General features: G+C 40.5%; 1 protein-coding gene across 1 annotated transcript in view; it reads right to left on the reverse strand.

Moving 5' to 3' along the window:
- Positions 1-1,323: 1,323 nt before the first annotated feature.
- Positions 1,324-21,096, reverse strand: part of BRD10 (bromodomain containing 10) — a gene marked incomplete at both ends in the record, with an annotated part of 54,761 nt that continues 34,988 nt past the window's right edge. The window contains 3 exons of the mRNA XM_082012999.1: positions 1,324-4,967; positions 6,830-7,017; positions 10,831-10,946. Of these exons, the coding sequence (XP_081869125.1) occupies positions 1,324-4,967; positions 6,830-7,017; positions 10,831-10,946 (3,948 nt within the window). The remainder of the gene's footprint in view (positions 4,968-6,829; positions 7,018-10,830; positions 10,947-21,096) is intronic.

The following is a 21,096-nucleotide window of genomic DNA, read 5'->3' on the forward strand; positions in this document are numbered from 1 at the left end:
AGCAGGCACCTATGAACTCAGCAGAAAATAACACAAGGGTTTTATCAGATGAAAAGCTGAACCTCAGACAACAAATATTGAATACACTGCATAAAAAGGGAAGGTTTATGTAATATGTGAATTATTCCCACTCAAAGTACTAATAAAGTACTTTAATACTGCATGATGTTTTAGCACTATCCTTCCAGATAGACCAATTAAAATTTAAAGAAAAAAACCCCATTCCTAGAAAGCATGACTGGTGAAAAAAATGGGTAGCTTTTTATGGCTAGACAGAAGATTAAAGAGTGACCTTGTTGCAGTTACCAGACATGTGGAAATGCAGACAAGGCTGTAAAAAAAGAGAATAACATTCAACAGATCTATGAGCTTTATGTCAAAACATGGTAGTCCTGAACAGCAGCCAGGTGACTTAGACCGGTGCCTGGGAAACCACTATCACATCACTGGATATTTTAGGCAATATAACCAAACATTTACTAAGAATGGATGAAGTATGGGTTATCCCACTCTGTATCAGGAGAATCAACAAAATGGCCTTCCTTCCAACTCCTATCAAATCATCTGAAATGCAAACCACAAAAAGAGCAGAAAAGGTTAAATAATTTCATTCTACAGTATTCCAAAAGCTGAGGTGCATCTGCATTAAGTAGAAAGATGTAGATATATGTATCCTGCCATGGTGTAACAGATATACACATTTTTAAACTATTGCCAAGACAAAGGCATACAGCAACTTGATTTATTATATGCAGATTCTTCTGCATTGTTGCTAAACAGTACACTGGTCCAAAGTTACTAAAATACTTAAAAAACTATACATTATGTAAACAAAACATAAATAAGACAGCATAGTTCTTTGTACATATAGTTTAGTAAAGATTGTTAGGAATTCATGAATATGTACAATTCTATACCATAGGTTGCATATTTACAATGCATAAATATATTTTTTTTTACAGAAACAAATCAAAAATAAATTTCACAAATAAAAAGGATATATATACTGTCATAAACACACTGGCAAACAGCCCATACTGTTAAGATGGAACATGTGCAAAAGGCTAGATTTCTCCAAATTTAAAGTTTTTAACGAGCTCATTGGTAATTTCTGACCTTTTTACTAAAGAACTCTCTGAAAACTGCTGACAAGCTAAATTTTTCTTCCTCCTAAACTTCACAGGTGAACAGAAAAGAATTGTAATCTTAAATAATTTTGAGTAAATCAACTGTTTCAAACAATGTAAGAAATTATTCAATAGTTACAACTTCAAAAGTCAGACGAATGCCCCAAAATTTCCAAGTGGCTCATTTATGGTAAAATCAGGATGCAGCTTTGTCAGATTTATCAAGGCAAGATGACTGTGATGCAGAGACGACAGTGGTAGGATTCCTGCTGGTGGACACAACAACAGGAGGCAGTGATGAAGACAGGGAAGAAGCTTTTGATGCTGGAGTATTTATAGCATTCAAAATGGCTCCTTCTGGACTGACCAACAATTTTTTGATAGAAGTGTCTAAGTGAAACATGGAAGCGCTGCTTGGTAAATGAGAGTTCGGAGGATGAACAGCAGAAACCACAGAAGATGTAGCTACAACATTAACAGGAGATTTTATCAGTGAAGACACAGACAGTGTCGCTGCAGACAGTGGAGTACATGAGCTAGCTGGAGTATTAAGTATCTGGGGTGTTGCATGTATGATGGGTAAAGCATGTGCAGACCCAAAAGAGTCCACAATTTTTGTAGAGCTTTTCAAAGGATGTTTTGATATTTGACAACTTGATGAGTTACTTGGTGCTAGCATGATTTTTGAGGTTATTGGGTTAACGACTGGCACACCTTGAGCCTCTTGACCATGGTTCACAGTTAAAGGAGAAGTCTGTTTTGTATTACAAGAGAGAACAACAACATGGCTGCCAGCTCCAAGGCCTTGTGGTGGAACAACAAAACGAGTACCATTAATCATTATCTGAGTTCCAGGTGCCAAAGGCATACAGGTGTTAATGACTATTTTCTGTTGAATGCAAGGTTCATTCAACTGACCTCCTGCTTTGCTTGTTAAAGTTGGTGAAGCTGCAGACATCTGAACGGTAGAAGCACAAGTGTAAGCTTGACTTTGTTTCTCTGTACTGGGAGGCACCTGCTGGCATTGTAGGGAAGAAAAATTGGGAAAACTAATGACTTTACCTGTATTTGGTGATGGAGGGGGCAACACACTCTGAGGTTTGTGAAGGCCTGCATTACTTGGCATAGAAGCTGAAACTCCTGATGACTGAAACTGAAGCAGTGTGGGCAACTGGCTTTTTGGTACTGGAGGAGGAGCTGGAACTGCTGCCAACTGAGGAATTGTATGTAACACTTTGTGGGGCGTCGCTACAGATCCAGGTAAGCTAATGAGTGGGAATTGCAAAGCAGATGCTAAATTTTGAGGAGATACTGTTGGTTGTGTTGTTGAAATCAGCACAGATGAAGCAAGATGTCCTGTTTTCACAGTTGATATACCCACAGTATTTCCAATATTTGACGTACACAGTTGATTACCCAGAACTGGCCTTATTCTTGAGGGATCATTTCCACCAATCAAGACAGTGGGCCGTGTCCCAGAAGTCATCCCACTTGATGTTACTGAAACAGATTCTACACATGCATTTGCTGTTGTTACTGTAAAGGCATTTTCAGCTTTTGTTGCAACACATACACATTCATTAACTGACGCAGCACTTTGAGTTACACAACTTGCAACAGGAACCAACGTACCACTTCTTGTCAAAGACAGCGCCAAGCCCATACTCTTTTTGTCTTCTCCCTTAGAAATGGCAGAGTGCAATATAACTGGTGGAGCCTGTTGTGCATTGCTTTTAGTATTTACAATGGTTTGACCTATATTTAGTCCAATTTTCACATCTTTTACTTGAGCAATAGCTGGTGATGAATTTATTCTTATTGGTGCTCCTACTGTAGATGGGATCAGAACCAACTGTGGTTGCTCTGTGGCACTAACAAAGGTTTTGCTTAGGGAAGAAGGAAGGTTATGATTCAATGACTCTGCAACTAGATTGGTGGTTGATGGACCATTAGCAATTTGTGTGTTAATGAAAACCAACTTCTGAGCATTAATACCAGTGGATGCTGGAGATGGTACAATACTGACTCCTGATGTGCCACAGGGTGATAAAATAGGTGGATTTGTGACTAATGTAAGTTTCTGGACTGGAGTAAAACTGATTAAATCTCCATTTGTTGCTGAATTAGACTCAGACTGTATAACACGATTTGTTTTAATTTTAGTATCACCTTGTTGCTGCACAGAAGAATTGGGAGTTATGACAGTGTTATTTTGTCCAATGCTAGTCACACCAACAGGACTGTTTGGAGTTGCTGACATCAAATTGCTAGCTAATGAAATAGAGGATAAAGGAGGAGAGGACACATAGCAGGAGTTCTCCATTACTTGACCCAAAGTACCCCCAACAGCAGGCTCCTGTAATGTGAATTTGATATTCTTCTCCATTGCCTGGGTAAAATCAGCTGGGAAAACTGGAATGTTAACAGAAGATGATGTTGAGGGGACAAACCCAGAAAGAGACGATTGCTCAATACGTGGGAGACCAGATGTGGCTGTCGCTACAGATGGAGGAGAAGAGCATGATAATGCTGTGGTTTTTGGCACAAAAAAGGCCTGAAGTGGAGGTGTGTAAGTGAAAACTGAACTAGAAGATAAACTACTAGGTGAAATCTGGTCTGGGTTTGTTTGCACTTTAACAATTCCCGTGTTTCCACCTCGTGTTGTGACCAGAATAGACTGTGATTCTCTTATACACACCGTCTTCAGCTCTTGCCTAGTTTCAAAGAAGTCAGTTGTCTGCTGTGATGCAAGACTATGGCAGGCAGAAGCAGTGTTTGTAGACCCACTTAATGCTGTTGCTGATACCACAGACTGGCTAGCTGTGGAAAGAGTAGCTGAAGTCAAAGACACAGGGAATGTGGCAGTTGAAACTGTAGTCTTGATTTTCTCGGTTTCAGTTTGGCTCACCTTAACTGTTGATGATAATAAGTTACCTGCTGAAGTTACAGAAGGCAGCGGTTGTGTAGTGTTCATGGGACCAGTCACTTGTGACAACTGGGTAATAGTCTTGTTTAAAACTGTACTAGGTGATGGAGTGGTAGCATTTGCAGGGCCTGTGACCAGAAGAGGTGTTAAAGAAACACTGACATTTGATATTTCTGGTAAAGTTGTACAGTGCAGCTCAGATGGTTTTTGTTGTAGTAACTGAATGTCCTTGGACACAATTTTTCCTTCCTTTTGCTGAACAAGAAAATTCTTAGGTAAAATAAGAACTTGTTGCATGACTTTTTCACCAGTTTTAGGGTCAATCGCAGGTTGTATTTGAATTTTCACAGAGCTGTTGTGGAGATCTATTGGTACACAGTGGCCATTTGGCATTCTGTATACCATTTGTAATGGAGTCTTTGAACTGGTCTGGCAGGGCAATGCTGGTTTTATCAGTGATGATTCCAAATGTGACAAAATTGGCTTTTCAGAAGTAGATACATTTATGCCTGCGGGAGGTGACAGTTGATTTGTTAAGGTCACTTTGTTTCCCGCATTCTTAGCAAGCAAGGCCTGGATGGGTTTGGTCCCTTTCTGAAAGTTTGATACTGATGTTGCAGGATCTGTCAAGGAAAAAGATTCTAGAGTTGACTCTTCAAATTGTTTCAGCTCAGTCAAACAACTATTTGGCTGCAGGCTGCTTTCTGAACTCTGGACCACAGCCTCATTAGTGCTCAGCTTAGCTTTCTTCCTTGGTGACAGCTCATTAGTGCTTTGATCCAGACAACTATTTTGCTTGGACTGTCGTTTAACACATTTGGCCAGTGTCTTCTGTATTTCTTTAGAAGTAGATTCTTTTTTCAAAATTCTGTTTTTTCCTGCAGGTAAATTCATCTCTAATAGTTTCATGTCATCTGCAAGGACATTAAAACAGAAACTATGTTTTACACATTTGCAACTGATACCTCTATATAACAATTTTACAGTGCCTAGCTAAAGGCAAAATGCTAGTTTGCAAGTGTAAGGATATGTGGAAGGAGAATGTCTGCTTCTTTAAGGGCATCTGATTAGATGATTAGATCTAATTAGAACTTTTTTCAGTGCAAAAAGGGTGTCGTAAGGAAAGGAGGAAGTCGTAAACAAGAACATACAGGGACACAAACCTGTGGGAGACAATGAGGAAAACCAAACCTGGTCATTCACACTAATTGATGAAGGCATATGAGAGTGTGAGAATGTTTATTCCAGCAGTGTTATGTCATCAAGGACCTGGTTAATTGGGAAACAGAGGTAAAAAGACAGAAGCCAGGAAAAAAAAAAAAATGCACAGACTCAAAGCTAACAAAACGAACATGGAGACAATGACAAGAAACAACCGCACCAATCACAGCAATTTATGGCCTATCAAGAAACTGCAGGTTTCCCTTCCAGGAAGGTGAACATGGACTTTGCAACTGATAGGACTGTAAACCAGGAGAGATCCTGGACACTGGGCTGGGAAGGGTGAGGGAACTCGTAGAGCTAAACAAACCCATGAAGGGATGCACAGAGGAAGGGGGAGCTGCAAGGACAGGGCAGAAGGTCACACCCTGTGTGCCGGGTGCCAGCTGCTGGGGGGCAAGTGTCTGTACCTTCCCCAAATCCAGTATGCATTGGGGCAGTGTGTATGTATTGACTGGCAAACTTCAAGCTGGACTAGCCAGTGAGCACTGCAAGGCTGCAGGGGGACCAAGCTGGTGGAAAATGCTACGCAGAAGAGTGTGACAGAGAGGAGTGAGGAAAAAAATGTAGGAGAAACAACTCTGTAATCACCAAGGTCAGTGAAGGAGGGGAAAGAGGTGCTCCAGGCACTAGAATAGATTCCTCTGCAACCTGTGAAGACCGTGGTGAAGCAGGTTGAACCCCTCCCATGAAGGACCATGCTGGAGCAGGTATCTACACTGCAGCCTGTTGAGGACCCCGTTCCACAGCAGGAGAGCCCACACTGGAACATGCTCCTGACAGGAACTGTGGCTTATGGGGGACCCATACTGGAGCAGTCTTATCCTGAAGGACTCTAGCCTGTGGAGAGGACCCATGCTGGTGCAGTTCATGAAGAACTGTATACCATGGAAGGGACCACACTGGAGCAGGGCAAAAGTGTGAGGAAGGAACAGCAGAGATGAAGTGTTATAAACTGACCTCAACTCCCAATCCCCATCCTCCCTGTGCCACTTGACTGGGGAGGAGGTGGAAGAATTGGGAATGAAGCTGAGCCTGGGAAGAACGTGGACATGTGGCAGGGGGGAAGGCGTTTTAGTTTCTTACCACCCTAGTCTATTTTTAATTGGCAATACATGACACTAATTATCCCCAAGTGAGTCTGTTTTGCCTCTGACAGTAACTGGTGAGTGATCTCCCTGTCTGTATCTTGACCCGTGAGCCTTCCCATTTTATTTTCTTTCCCTGTCCTATTAAGGAAGGGCAGTGACAGAGCGTCTGGGTGGGCAGCTGGCAGCCAGCCATAGTCAACCCACCATAAATGTAAATTCTGAGCAAGCCTACTATATTATCACAGAAATAGTTAAGGAAAAAAATGGCAAAAACTTGCATTAATCAGAATTTTCATTTTGGTCACATGTGCCATCTTCTAGTCTACATCTGTCAGACATGCATCACAAAGCTATTTCAAATATTATCACAGTAGCAGTTAAGGTAAAAAGTAGGACACAAGCTCATATGGAAAAATTAAGCTCCTAAATAAAGTTCAAGCTATCAAATTCTAGTAAATGCTTACCGTTGTCTGGGTAATCTTTTTGGGGAACTTCCACATGTTCTGCAGACTCTGAAGATTTACCACATACTAGTGCAAAAGAATCTTTGCCAGAATCAACTTCACTTTCATCATTACTCCACAATTCTCTGTTAAATTTATCATGGTCTGGATGTCTTTTAAAGTCATCATAGTCCTTCTTCAACCTAGACCTTGAAAAGAGCAAAACTAGCTTTAGTAAAGAACCACACTCTTTTTAACATTTTTAAATTTATATTTTCTGCCACGTAAGAAGTTGGTGTAGAATTAATTGCCTGTGCCCCTCGAAAAATTTCAGGGTAGCTCTGTCTGCAAATTTCTAAAATCCAGAAAATGTTAAGTGATGGTAACGTCCCTTCCCTCACCAAAGCTGAATTCGAGGTCATTAAAGTCCTCTAACAACAGGCAAAAAGACTCGTATGACCATCACTGTTTTACAGCATCCATCTTCTGTTTCTTCCTTCATCTTGCATTGTGACAAATACACCTGCATGGACTTGAGTATTAACTGTAACAAGTCTACTCTTTCTGCTGAAGGCAATCCAAAGTACAGAATTAAGTAGATCATGTTTTTCTTAAATGCATCATGCTTTTGGCCCAGCTGTAATGTAACTTTCTCCTTTAAGAACACTTTATCATCTCTGCAACATTAGAACAGTTTCCACTGTCATTTCCATAGGCTCACGTTCCACTAAACAATATGCATATGATTGGAATACATAGCTGCTCTACATATTTGAACACTGTTCAGAAACACATCCACTTACCTTGATACTCCTGAACTGCTACACATTTCCATCATCCTTCTTCTAAACCATTGTTTAAATGAGATCTAGGGGCTATTTTAGTGTACAAATACAGTGAACAACAGGATTCGGCTGGTGGTAACCAACACAAATATCCAGGAGGATTATTTAGCAAATAAATAAATAGATTATAGCAATTAGCACCTTGTCTAGAGTCTAGTCCAGATCTAACCCTTACGACAGTAAGAATAAGATCTTAAATTTACCCAATCTTATGCATTGAAGTAACAGTTGTTTGCATTGAGTGCAGCAATGGGCAGCTGCTCCCTAGGGGATGGAGAGGGAGGACACAAGCACGATGTCACAGCTGGCAGAGTATAAGCCTCACCAGCCAGGACACCATCCCACTGCTCCTACATGAGGGAGCAGGGCAGGCCTAGGGGTGATAACTGGGTTCAACCAAGAGCCCAGATCAACAGGCAAGTTCCTGGTGCTGAGACAGGTCTGAGGTCAAGCTGGGAAGTCAATTCACAGGTTCAGATCAGGTCCAGTGATGGCTGCCAGGGTCAGGACTCAGTTTAGTGATTTCTGGGCAGGTCCACAGTGATGATGCATGTTCAAGGTCAGTCTGAGTGTCAGTTCAGATTGGCAGGACCCATGGCCAGGCAGGGTAACTGCTATAGCCGAGCTGGAAACTGGCATTCCTACAGCAGAGATTGAAAGCTGCAGAATGACCAGAAATGTGAATCCTGGGCTCATGGGCAGGTGATGTGGATGGAGGCTCAGGTGAGACTGGTCAGGGTCAGTAAGACCTAACAGTTTACTTACAGCTTTGACACCCTCACTGAGAAAAGACAACCTTGAAGTCTGTATGAAGATGTAGTGTGGCTGATACTTCACCTCTGTCATTAGGACTTTGAGATTTAAGTCTAGGTGTAGAAGAGGTGTATAAAAGGACACTAGGGATCACTACTGTACTAAAACTTCTGGATGGGAATTACCTTTTTTCTTTTGAGGAACTTCTGCTGTGCAGCCAGTGAACAAATGTGATCAGTGGGCACAAGTAACCTTTCCTTTTAAACCTTGCTGCCATTCAAATACCATTCAACATTATACTCTGTCATAATTTTAAGATGACTAGAGGACCTTTCAGAAGGGGAAAAAAGGATATTTATCATAAAGACTGCTCCTAATAAATAAAGACAACAAAAAAGGAAGGAATGAAAACTCCAGACTCTTATTCCACGCTGAGGTCTTGCACAGAAGGAAGAAAGGAGCTCTACCCAGCCCTTGACAACCTAGCTGGCCAACACTGTCATTCAATTAATAGATGTTAGTAGCTAGCTGAGACACCCTGTAGACACAGCATCTGCAGCTAGACTTGTGGTTGTGCTGCTGTTTACACCAGCATAAGCAATCTTTACTCAATTGTTCCTTCCCTTTCACATGACACATTTCTTCACCACTGTCATTGGTGCCACACAGCGGCCTAGCAGCTGCATAATGGACCAGACCAAGACATTGATCTAGACTCCCCCACTCATCTCTCTCTCCGCCGCATGATTTGTGAAGATTGCTTTTCAGCTGGAGCTGTTCCCTAGACCAATACTATGTGTCTGTCCAAACAGTTATGTCATGGAAATACCTAGGCTAGTATTGCTGAATAAACTAGGGTTACAGCCTAAAACATACATCCTGAGAAATATGAGTTAATTTCAGAAATTATCCTCCACTCTAAGAGCATGCTTCTCTAGCTACATGTAGTACATGCAAGACCTCAGCCACCCAGTTCCAGACTAAAATTTACTTGTATTAGGCACACCTCGTATACCATACTTCTACACACTCTGGATACACATCTACTTCTGTATTCGATAACCACATCTAAGAAACAAGAATTAATACTGGGCACCAAACCATTCCACGGCAGAATTTACATAAAGGATAGAACTGGAATATACTGAAATACAAATATACATATACTGAAAACTGAAATCCTTTCAAATAGTATTACTATCTGCCACATCTCCAAAAGGAGTCTGAATTGCTACAGACATGAAGAAATGAACAGCTAAGGAAAATGAACAGAAACTTGAATAGAAAGGAATAGAAAAAAAGCAAAACTTGTACTTTGGTCCATTTACCTATCATCTGATACAACAGTTCAAGCTTCTAATCATTACTTGCTTTTTAAATGGCTATGTGGCAAAACTAAGGTATGACTACAGAAACAGTCGTTTGGCTAACAGACAACAACAGCACCAAGCTTCAAGACACAATAACAATACCAAGTCAATTTCCAGCCTCTCCAGGATTTATAATCTGGGTAGTATCTTCACTGCTACTAATACTTGCCTTTACTAGATCTAAATCAGTCACTGCTTCACTAATATTTCTCTGACACACCTCATTCCAGACACATTTCAAATTTACAGGGTTACAAATGACCTCAAAACAACATTTTAATGAATTCTCCACAAAGCAATTCTTAACAACCAATTTAGGTACCTTTATACAGTAAGTAGTCTGACAAAGTATTCTAAGAAGCCCTGGTGTACTTTTCTAGATACAGGTTTTCAGTACCTCTTAACTAAATAAACAGCAATACAAATCCTAGCTGGATTGTGATACAACTATTGACAGGCACGCTTAAGGATTCTAGACCATTTCACAGAATCACTGAATGGTAGGGGCTGGAAGGGACCTCTGAAGATCATCTGGTCCAACCCCGCTGCCAAGGCAGGATCACCGAGGGCAGGTTGCACAGGAACACGTCCAGTCGGGCTTTGAAGGTCTCCAGAGAAGGAGACTCCACAACCTCTCTGGGAAGCCTGTTCCAGTGCTCCGTCACACTCACAGTAAAGAAGTTTTTTTAAAGAAGTGGAACTTCCTGTGCTACAGTTTGTGCCCATTTCCCCTTGCCCTATAACTGGGCACTACTGAAAAGAGACTGGCTCCATCCCCCTGACCGCCACCCTTCAGACACGTATAGACATTGATAAGGTCCCCATTTCCCCAAAAGGAAAAAAAATATTAGGGGGTTAAACTCAAGTTTATTTAGAGACAGTAAGTCTGGAACATAAAATAATTCTTCCAACTAAAGCACTGCCAGTGCCTCACTCCTCTCCTCAAAGTATTTTTATTTAATTTGAGAAGCCAACTTACTGATTAGTTTTTAAAAGGTGAATTTTGTTCTGTTTTCCATCCCATGCACTATTTAAAAAAAAGGCAGCTAATTACCTGTTTCTTTGAAATGCTTTCATTAGCTTTGGTTCCCATGGTAAGAGTTCATTAAGCAGTCGTATCAATGTGCTATGCAGTTCCTTTACTGCTTGCTTCCGGTGGTACCATCTTCCCTGCAAACATAAATACCATTCATTTATCATTGCATTAGACCTGAATCTTGTTATATGGTATTAGTACTACAGTAATCCTGGTGCACTAATACAGCATATGAGGAAAATAACTGGAAGAAAATATTAGTAAGTTTCACAGTTACATCTACCCTTAACCTGTGTAAGATATTAATACTTCTACTTCTTTTTATACTACAGAGAGATAATGTGTTAGTTAAAAAAGCAATACTGCAAGGATGTTTACTTTTTACAGGTCAAACTTAAAACTGAAGCAGAATCCTACAAACACACCATGTGTTTAAAATTACTTAAATGAGTAACTAACACAGGTAGCAGTCCATTCAAGTCAGGGAAACCAACCATGTATGTACACTTTTCACAGAATCACAGAATCACTAGGTTGGAAAGGACCTTCAAGATCATCAAGTCCAACCATTAATCCAGCACCACCATGTCCCCTAAACCATGTCCTGAAGCGCCACATCCACACGTTTTTTGAACACTTCCAGAGATGGCGACTCCACCACCTCCCTGGGCAGCCTGTTCCAATGCCTGACTACTCTCTCAGTGAAGAAATTTTTCCTAATATCCAATCTAAACCTCCCCTGGCGCAACTTGAGGCATTTCCTCTTGTCCTATCACTAGTTACTTGGGAGAAGAGACCAACACCCTCGTCGCCACAACCTCCTTTCAGGTAGTTGTAGAGAGCGATAAGGTCTCCTCTCAGCCTCCTCTTCTCCAGACTAAACAACCCCAGTTCCCTCAGCCCCTCCTCATAAGACTTGTGTGGTTAGAGATAAAATTTCTATAGAAAATCTTACCATAATCTCATTTAACGTAAGTGATGTAATTTTTATTATTTGCAAAAACAATTTACTACAATTTTCAGGCATAAAAACACACAGTTTGTGCATTACATTTTTGTATTTTACTCAAAGTTCTAGCTAAAGGGGTTTTTTTAAACAAAAAGTTTTGCAAATTGGTCATTTAGAAAGTAACAGACTATGCAGCAGAGATCAGTTTTCCAACACAAAAGCTTTAAGGTTATAACTCCAAACTGTTATATGTAATCTTATGATCTTCCATGAAGAATTCATGTATTAATAAATCCGGAAAGGCTGAATGAGGATAGAAGACACGAGAAATGATAATTAGCATATATATGCATATATAGAGCACAACCATGGTGGCCATAATGCTGCAGAACACATGGCTTAACACTCTTAGATACCCCTTAGAAGTATTTCTTCCCAAAACTTTATTCTCTTGTTTATTACATAAAAGACTGAATAATGCATATATTTGTAATAGCTACAAAAAGAGATGTGGTATACGTAATCCCTCTGCCACTCTATAATTCTGTGCGTTTTACACAAAGGAGGATTTTATCTCTCGACTGTTCACAGAGGATGTAAGACAGTAAAGAGACAATGGTTATGCAAGAAAAAGCAGCAAGACCTGGGAACCTGTTTATTTCATATAAATGCTTAGATTTTGACAGAGCTCGTGTCCTTCATGGCTTCCTGTGGTCCAGCACACCAAGAAACGTAGGGCAGGTAAAGCTTGACACAGCTGCCTTTCAGCAGTCTACAATAATGTTTTTTCTATGGACTTTGGAATACCTCCTTTCTACATGTATCAGCACATCTCTCCAATGTACAGCAAGATCAGTCTGGCTGAATGCTTGTTTGAAGATCAGGTATCTATTTTTCACGGATAATCGTTTACATGTAACATAACAAAACAAATAACTACTTCATCCTTCAATTACAATTACAAAAGCAAAGATTTGAAGCAGGAAATTATGCCACATTACCACATAATGGTTAGTGTTGAGCACACAGACAAGCTAGCAAACTGTAATTTCCTTCATTTATGGCTAGTCATATTTCCACATGTAATGCGCAGCAGCATAAAACCTGCCACTGAGCACTGCAATAGAAACCAGCCGTTGTGTATACTGTAGCCTACCAAGGCATTTGGTAGCACTTCCTAATGTTAGCGGTCAACAGAATTAATGGCTAAGATATGAAGGAATATTATGTGCACAGTTTTAACTTTCTTGTAAGATATACAAAATATTTCAGTTTTATAAGGACAAATTTATATATTACAAAGTATTAGTGAATTGTGTTAAAAAAAATCAAAATGGCAAAAAACCCAAATGCCACTACTGTCACAGAATCACAGAATCATTAAGGTTGGAAAAGACCTTTAAGATCATCCAAGTTCAACCATCAATCTGACACCACCATGCCCACTAAACCATGTCCCGAAGTGCCACGTCTACACGTTTCTTGAATGCTTCCAGGGATGGTGACTCCACCATCTCCCTGGGCAGCCTGTTCCAATGTTTAACCACTCACTCTAACAACCATCCTAAACCTCCCCTGGCACAACTTGAGGCCATTTCATCTCGTTCTATTGCTAGTTACTTGGGTGAAGAGACCAACACCCACCTTGCTACAACCACCTTTCAGGTAGTTGTAGAAAGTGATAAGGTCTCCCCTCAGCCTCCTCCACACTAACAACCCCAGTTCCTTCAGATGCTCCTCTTAAGACTTCTCCAGAGCCCTCACCAGCTTTGTTGCCCTTCTCTGGACTCACCCCAGCAACTCAATGTCCTTTTTGCAGTGAGTGGCACAAAACTCAACACAGTATTCAAGGTGTGGCCTCACCAGTGCCAAGCACAGGGGCACGATCACTTGACCACACTATTTGCGATGCAGGCCAGGATGCTGTTGGCCTTTTTGGCCACCTGAGCACACTGCTGGCTCATGTTCAGCTGGCTGTTGACCAGCACTCCCAGGTCCCTTTCCACTGGGCAGCTCTCCAGCAACTCCTCCCCAAGCCTGTAGTGTTGCATGGGGTTGTTGGACTGAAAAGCAGGACACGGGACTTGGCCTTGTTGAACTTCATACAATTGACCTCAGCCCATCGATCCAGCCTGTCCAGATCCCTCTGCAAAGCCTTCCTATCCTCCAGCAGATCAACACTCCCACCCAACTTGGTGTCATCTGCAAACTTACTGAGGGAGCACTCGATCCCCTCATGAAGATCATCGATAAAGATATTAAACAAGACCCCCAGGGTTCAGTTTTGGGGCTGAACAGCACTTGTGACTGGCCACCAATTGGATTTAACTCCATTCACCACAATTCTCTGGGCTCGGCTGTCCAGCCAGTTTTTTTACCCATCAAAGAGCACACCTGTCTAAGCCATGAGCTGCCAGCTTCTCCAGGAGAACACTGTGGGAGACAGTGTCAAAGGCTTTACTAAATTCCAGGTAGACAACATCCACAGCCTTTCCCTCATCCACTAGGAGGGTAACCTGGTCATAGGAGATCATGTTGTTCAAGCACGACCTGCCTTTCATGAACTCGTGAATCCTGTCAGGATATAGAAATGCTGTACATGCATTCGATATAGAAAAGAATGGCATGTGTGAAAATGTGGTGTTAAAAAGATGTGAAAAGTTTACAAAGTGAAAACAAGAAATTCTTAATTTCTGAGACTCATTTATCTTTAAGTAAGGCTAAGATCTTGGGTTACATAGAAAAAAAGAGTATTTATGAGGCAGATGAATATCAGCTTACCTGAGTAAACTTGGAAGTAGTAGCTGTATCATGCATTGAATAGCCAGACACAGGTAGAAAACTTCGTCAAGAGCAGACTTTACTGACTTCATTAACAATTCAAAGCAATTCTATTGCTAGTGCTTGCACTTGCAAAGTTTGATCATAGAATTATAGCACTGTTTGGGTTGGAAGAGACCTTCAAAGGTCATCTAGTGTAACATCTGTGCAGTGAGCAGGGACATCTTCAACTACAGCAGGTTGCTCAGATTCCTGTCCAACCTGACCATGAAGGTTTCCAGGAATGGGGCATCTACCACCTCTCTGGGCAACCTGTGACAGTGTTTCACCACACTCATTGTGAAAAATTTCTTCCTTCTACCTAGTCTGAATCTACCTCTTTTCAGTTTAAAACCATTACTCCTTGTCCTATAGCAACAGGCCTGGCTAAAAAGTTTGTCCCCATCTTTCTTATAAGCCCCCTTTAAGGACTGGAAGGCTGCAGTAAGATCTCCCCAGAGCCTTCTCTTCTCCAGGCTGAACAACCCCAACTCTCTCAGCCTGTCCTCACCGGAGGAGTGTTCCATCCCTCCGATCATTTCTGTGGCCCTCCTCTGGACCCACGCCAACAGGTCCATGTCTTTCCTGTGCTGAGGGCTCCAGAGATGGATGCAGCACTGCAGGTGTGGTCTCACCAGAGCAGAGTAGAGGGGCAAAATCCCCTCCCTCGACTTGCTGGCCACGCTGCTTTGGCTGCAGACCAGGATGCGGCTGGCCTTCTGGGCTGCGAGCACACATTGCTGGCTCATGTCCAGTTTTTCATCCACCAGTATCCCCAAGTCCTTCTTGGCAGGGCTGCTCTCAATCCCTTCATCCCCCAGCCTGTATTGAAACTGAGGGTTGCTCTGACCCAGGTGCAGGACCCTGCACTTGGCCTTGTTGAACGACATGAGGTTCACAGGGGCACATTCCTCGAGCTTGTCCAGGTCCCTCTGCATGGCATCTTGTCCCTCAGGCATATCAACCACACCACTCAGCTTGGTGTCATCTGCAAACTTGCTGAGGGTGCACTTGATCCCACTGTTTCTGTCACTGATGAAGATATTAAAGTGTACTGGTCCTAATACAAACCCCTGAGGGACACCACTCATCACTGATCTCCATCTGGACATTGATCTGTTGACCACTACCCTCTGAATGTGACTGTTCAACCAATTCCTCATCCACCCATCAAATCCATCTCTCTCCGATTTAGAGAGAAGGATGTTGTGGGGGACCATGTCAAAGGCCTTACAGATATCCAGACAGACATCTCTTCCCTTTTCCACTTATGTGGTCACTCCATCATAGAAGGCCACCAGACTGGTAAGGCAGGATTTGCCCTTGGTGAAGCCATGCTGGCTGTCTCAAATCCCCTCTCTGTCCTGCATGTGCCTCAGCATAGCTTCTAGGAGCATCTGTTCCATGGTCTTCCCAGGGCACAGAGGTGAGGCTGGCAGGTCGGTAATTCCCAGGGCCCTCCTTTCTCCCTTTTTAAAAATGGGTGCAATATTTCCCTTTTTCCAGTCCCCAGGGAGTTCACCTGGCTGCCAGGACTTTTCAAATATGATGGAGAGTGGCTTGGCAACTACATCAGCCAATTCCCTCAGGACTCTGGGATGCATCTCGCCAGGTCCCATAGACTTGTGTATGTTCAGGTTCCTCAGGTGGTCTTGAACCTGATCTTCTCTGACAGTGGGAGGGACTTTGCTCCTCCAGTCCCCATCTTGCTGTCCATCCCCTCAAGAGGTGTGGGAAGAGAGACTTCCAGTGAAGTCTGAGGCAAAGAAGTTGTTCAGTACCTCAGCCTTCTCCTCATCCATTGTTACCAGTTTGCCTATCTTGCTCATGAGGTGGATACGCTTACTCTGACCTTCCTTTCCTGGCTGACATACCTATAAAAGTCCTTATTATTCTTTATTTGTGTGTAACATACACAAATTTAATCCGTGAGAAGAATTTTCTTTCCTCAGAAATAGTCAGGACTCAGAACAAATATGGGCCAAAAACAGATTGAAAAAAATAGAATCACCTTATCTTTTAAATTCTTGTGTCTCTGTTGGTTTTCTGTGAAAAGACAGAAGATTTCTGCCCAGATGTTACATAAATGATCTGCTGTTATTCGTTAAATATTAAAATAGCAAAAAGGAAGGTATATAAATAAAGTCTTACGGTTATAGACACATCACTACAAAATCTAGCATTACGTTTCCTACACATTATCATTCTCTAACACAGTTTTGTGTTTTTTCCAGGACACAAAAAAAAGGTAAATCAATAATTCATAAGTCTATGACTTAACTCCCTACTTCAGCATTACGTAGCTGCCTACTAGTTTCTATAGATAATAAACTTGCCTTTACAAGTGTCTGTGTTGGAAACACTTCCCAGTAATACCAAGTAATATAATGCAGGAGAACATCTACAAACTGAAGCTTAGGAGGTTCAGGCTGGACCTTAGAAAGTGTGTTTTCATCAGAAACATATGGCATTAGAACAGGTTGCGCAAAGAAGCCATTGAATCGCCATTCTTTCTTTCTTGTTTTCAGAACTTGGACAGTCAGGTCATGGATGACTTAATGCAGCACTGATAATAGTCCTGATTCAATGTGGGGAGATCTTCAAACTTCCCTTTCAACCACTGACCGCAGGATTCCTTATGATGAAACAGAAAAGCCTCTGAGTATGACTCCATGTGTTATGGGATTAACAAATAAAGGGAATACAACATCTAGTGGCACGGCAGGAATTGACCACAGCAGAGTAGCCATGACAGTTCCACTCAAAGTAATCAAAATGTAGCTGTTCAGGAAATTCCACAAGTAGTTGTTTAGTGTAACAGCAGGGTAAGTACAAAGGAATAGCTATTATAGCCCTGTAGTTCAGTCCTTTTGTCAACAAGGGATCTGTAGAAATGGAGATCTGGATGATTGCTTTCTGGTATTTATGAAATCCAGGAGGATTGTATTAGTAGACATGAACTAAAATTATCCAGCTACATCAACACAAGACAGTACTTCAGAGGTAAAAACATTCTTCCTCTATCACTGAAGAACTTGCTCTTCATAGATGTGTGAAGAAACCGTTCCCCTTCAATTTACTCGAGCTAATTAAAACCTTGATAAGAGCCTGCATTCCTAACTGATTATTTAAATAGAAATATCCAGTACCTAACTTGAGTGTGTACTGGAGTTATGTTCTTACGTGGTCTGTAATTCACATTCCCAGTACCACTGCTTCTGTACCTTCAACCTGACTTCTAGTCACCATCTTGTTCCAGGTAGTGACAAACAAAACATTACTTACTTCTGAAAACAGAATGTAAGGTATTAACAACAGAATAAAAGAGAAGAAAGGGCTAGACAGAAGACAAGTATAAAATGTGAATTTCAGCTGCGTTAAGTTACAAGTAAATTTAAAAAATGCAAACACAATAAAAATACGTTTTAGAAATGTGCTGAATGTTTCCATATACATCCAACACATTCTCAACTGAAAACTTACCTTTTAAAAAAAGGTTTCTGACATCCAGAGCAGCCAGGAAATGCTGACTCCACTCTCCGTGATGCCCCAACATACACTATTCTGGCATATTCATCATGGAACCCCAAAGCAGACTGGAGCCAGGATATGGATATATGGGGTAAGGACTGAACTTTATAGGGGAGTTTTTGTTTTGGTTTTAAACAAACACACACACAACCACAATATTATGCAGTTTTGTAAGATTTTTCTTTAATCTTTACTTTATATCCCAGGGATATAAAATAAAGAAAATTAGAAATCTTATAAAACCATTCAATATTGTTGAAAAGGGGTGGTGGTGGAGGGAGAAAACTTACCTTACCCTTAATAGGCCTGCTCCATTCTGCAGCGGGGTTCTGTGGTATGTGTGACATCACCAGTCTAGCGTTTTCTAGTGATGTCACACAGAGAGGGAGTTGATGATCTGCAGCTGCTTTGGACATCAGATACCTAAAGAAAAGAGATCGGTAACTTTTTCAATTCAGATATGGATTGATACTGAATGTTCTTATTAACCCATTTATGGGCCAAATACCAGAATTTCAGACACTTACTTCAATGGCAGTTTTGACTGAATAAGAATGCAAGATGAGATTATATATTCACACTATACAAACTCCTGTATAATTGAAAGTGTTTTCATTTTGAAAATACTTTTATATTCTACAGTAAATTTCCTGAAAATAGTATCTTGTATTTTACCTTCTGCAATGTCATTATGAATATTATAAATATCTATCAACAGCTAACCTGCTAACCTCCGACGTTATTTGAAAACTGGGACTGAGTATAGTCAGGAAGAATGACTGGTAGTAAATTATGAAAGAAATTCACTCATGACATCTCTTAATCAATTTTATCTTTGAGCATTTACCGGCAACTAATGAAAAGATGTATCAGCCCTCAAACTTTAAAAAAAAAAAAAAAAAGTTTTCAGTTTGCACTTCCATGACTAGATATCTGATCACACGAAGCTGTATTATAAAATGGCATCCCATACTCTCTTATTAAACATCGCAAATAAATGAAGTAAAAAAAAAAAAAAAGGCAATTTCTTGCTACTGAGAGTATCTTTATCTCATGATTTAGTTCATTACTATGAAACAACTTTTTGTTCAGACATTTAGGCACATGTTCTAATTTTCTTTAGGCAAAGTTAGTAATCAACACAATGATGATTGTGTAGTCTACCACATTTATTTTAAAGATATAAAACACAGGTGAAAGTTTATTATCAGCATGACCTTACTGTCTTTTTGAACCTAACTCAAAACAGTGACATTATCCAGCACTGAACTATCACATTTTACTCTTTATTAGAAGAACTTCAAGATATTAACTAACTTATACTTCTGTAACTCATGAAGAAACTGGATGTATGCAGTATCTTAAACTACTTACAAAAAAGCTGCGTCTTTTAAGCTGTTATGGATCTTACTTAACTCCCTTTCATACAGCTGAATTTTGCATCATCTTAACTCTGGATATACAAGTATTTCTTTATTCTTCAGCTGAACATCTTAAAATCAGCTGTTTTGTTGTAACTGTGTGCTGCCAAGAATGCCTTGAATATTTTTTTTCAAAATCCAGTGCACTGTGGAATGTTCTGAATATACAGTAGTACCTCTATGACAAAAACATTCTAGGTTAAATGTATGACTACACATTTATATCTTTGATGCAGAATCCACACTTTCTACGTTTGGAACTGTAGAAAGGAACACTATAAAAGTGGCTTAAGGAAAGCGTCTTAGAAAACATTTATTGGGGGGCTAGCCACACAAGAAAAGGCATGAAAGACCATGGGAAGCTAACAGAAAATAGTTGTGAAAAAACCTAGACAATATAGACAGAAAAAGAGATACTAGAGAATCTAAGAAAAACTGAAGACTGGGACAAAAATATTGAAAGCTAGTGAGATAAGCAGAAGACAGAAATACTGTGGAGAAGATTTCAAAATCTGAAGCCTAAAATTGGCTTTATTCATTCATATTTTACAACTAAATAGCTGGTTGACAACTAAATAGCTGGTTGGATTTCCAAAAGCTCCACATGCTCAGTGTCTCCTCAGAAGTACAGGAAACTGCACGGAAGTAAGTCTGTAAACTTCGGACTCAAAATACAACATTTTGGGGCTCATATCAGTGTTTTTAAAAGATGTGGGCAAGCCAAAGAGAAGCAATAACAGACTACTTGGAAGTGACTAAAGTTCATATCAAGTTTTTGGGACAAAGAATGGAAAAAGAGAGTATGTTAGATACATTACAGATGAAGATGCATAGTAACACACAACCTAAGCTGAAATTAAAAGAAAATGTTTCAGCTGCAAGACTTCAAGCAGGTCTATTAGAATTCTGTTATCCTAAATATTTATTGGAATAAGGAGCTCCTCACCTGCAGTTTAAACCTGCAAATGTTATTGAAACACAGGTTTCTCAGACTATAATGTTACTTGTTTGCATGTACATTTATGTAGATATAGTAATACAGATGAAAACAAGTAGAACCGAAAACTCCTTACATCCAAGTCTCAAGCATGGTACGTATTTCACTGGGGAATGGGACAAGGGGCCAGAAAAGAAGACAGGAATGGGGAGAAGGAAGTCCATCTCCTCCTAAAAAGTGAAGAAGATTTAACCCAGTAATAATTTTTTCCACAGGGACCAAATGAGAAGACACAGTAAGTTCTTCCACTTTATTGTTTGTAAAGTGGAGATACGATTCACTAAAATATTGGTAACAGCCCTAATCTCTTTTTGATGGTTACATGAATTTCTGCTGAAGATTTTTGGAAAGTGCCTGTACAGTCTTGCATAAACGCAGTTTGCCCACCAAACATTTTCAAACATATGGCAATATCTCTCATTTTCTTACTGTAAACAGAGGAAATATTTTATAAATTTTCATTTAGTAAATGAACCATTTTGCATTATTTTTGCCATATATTAACTTTTTTTTTTTTTTTTTTAAGTAAAGTGTAGCAAATCAATAAAAACGAGAAAACAGTCTCT

Source organism: Phaethon aethereus (genome assembly GCF_964289735.1).
Source record: "Phaethon aethereus genome assembly, chromosome: Z".
Lineage (NCBI taxonomy): Eukaryota > Metazoa > Chordata > Aves > Phaethontiformes > Phaethontidae > Phaethon > Phaethon aethereus.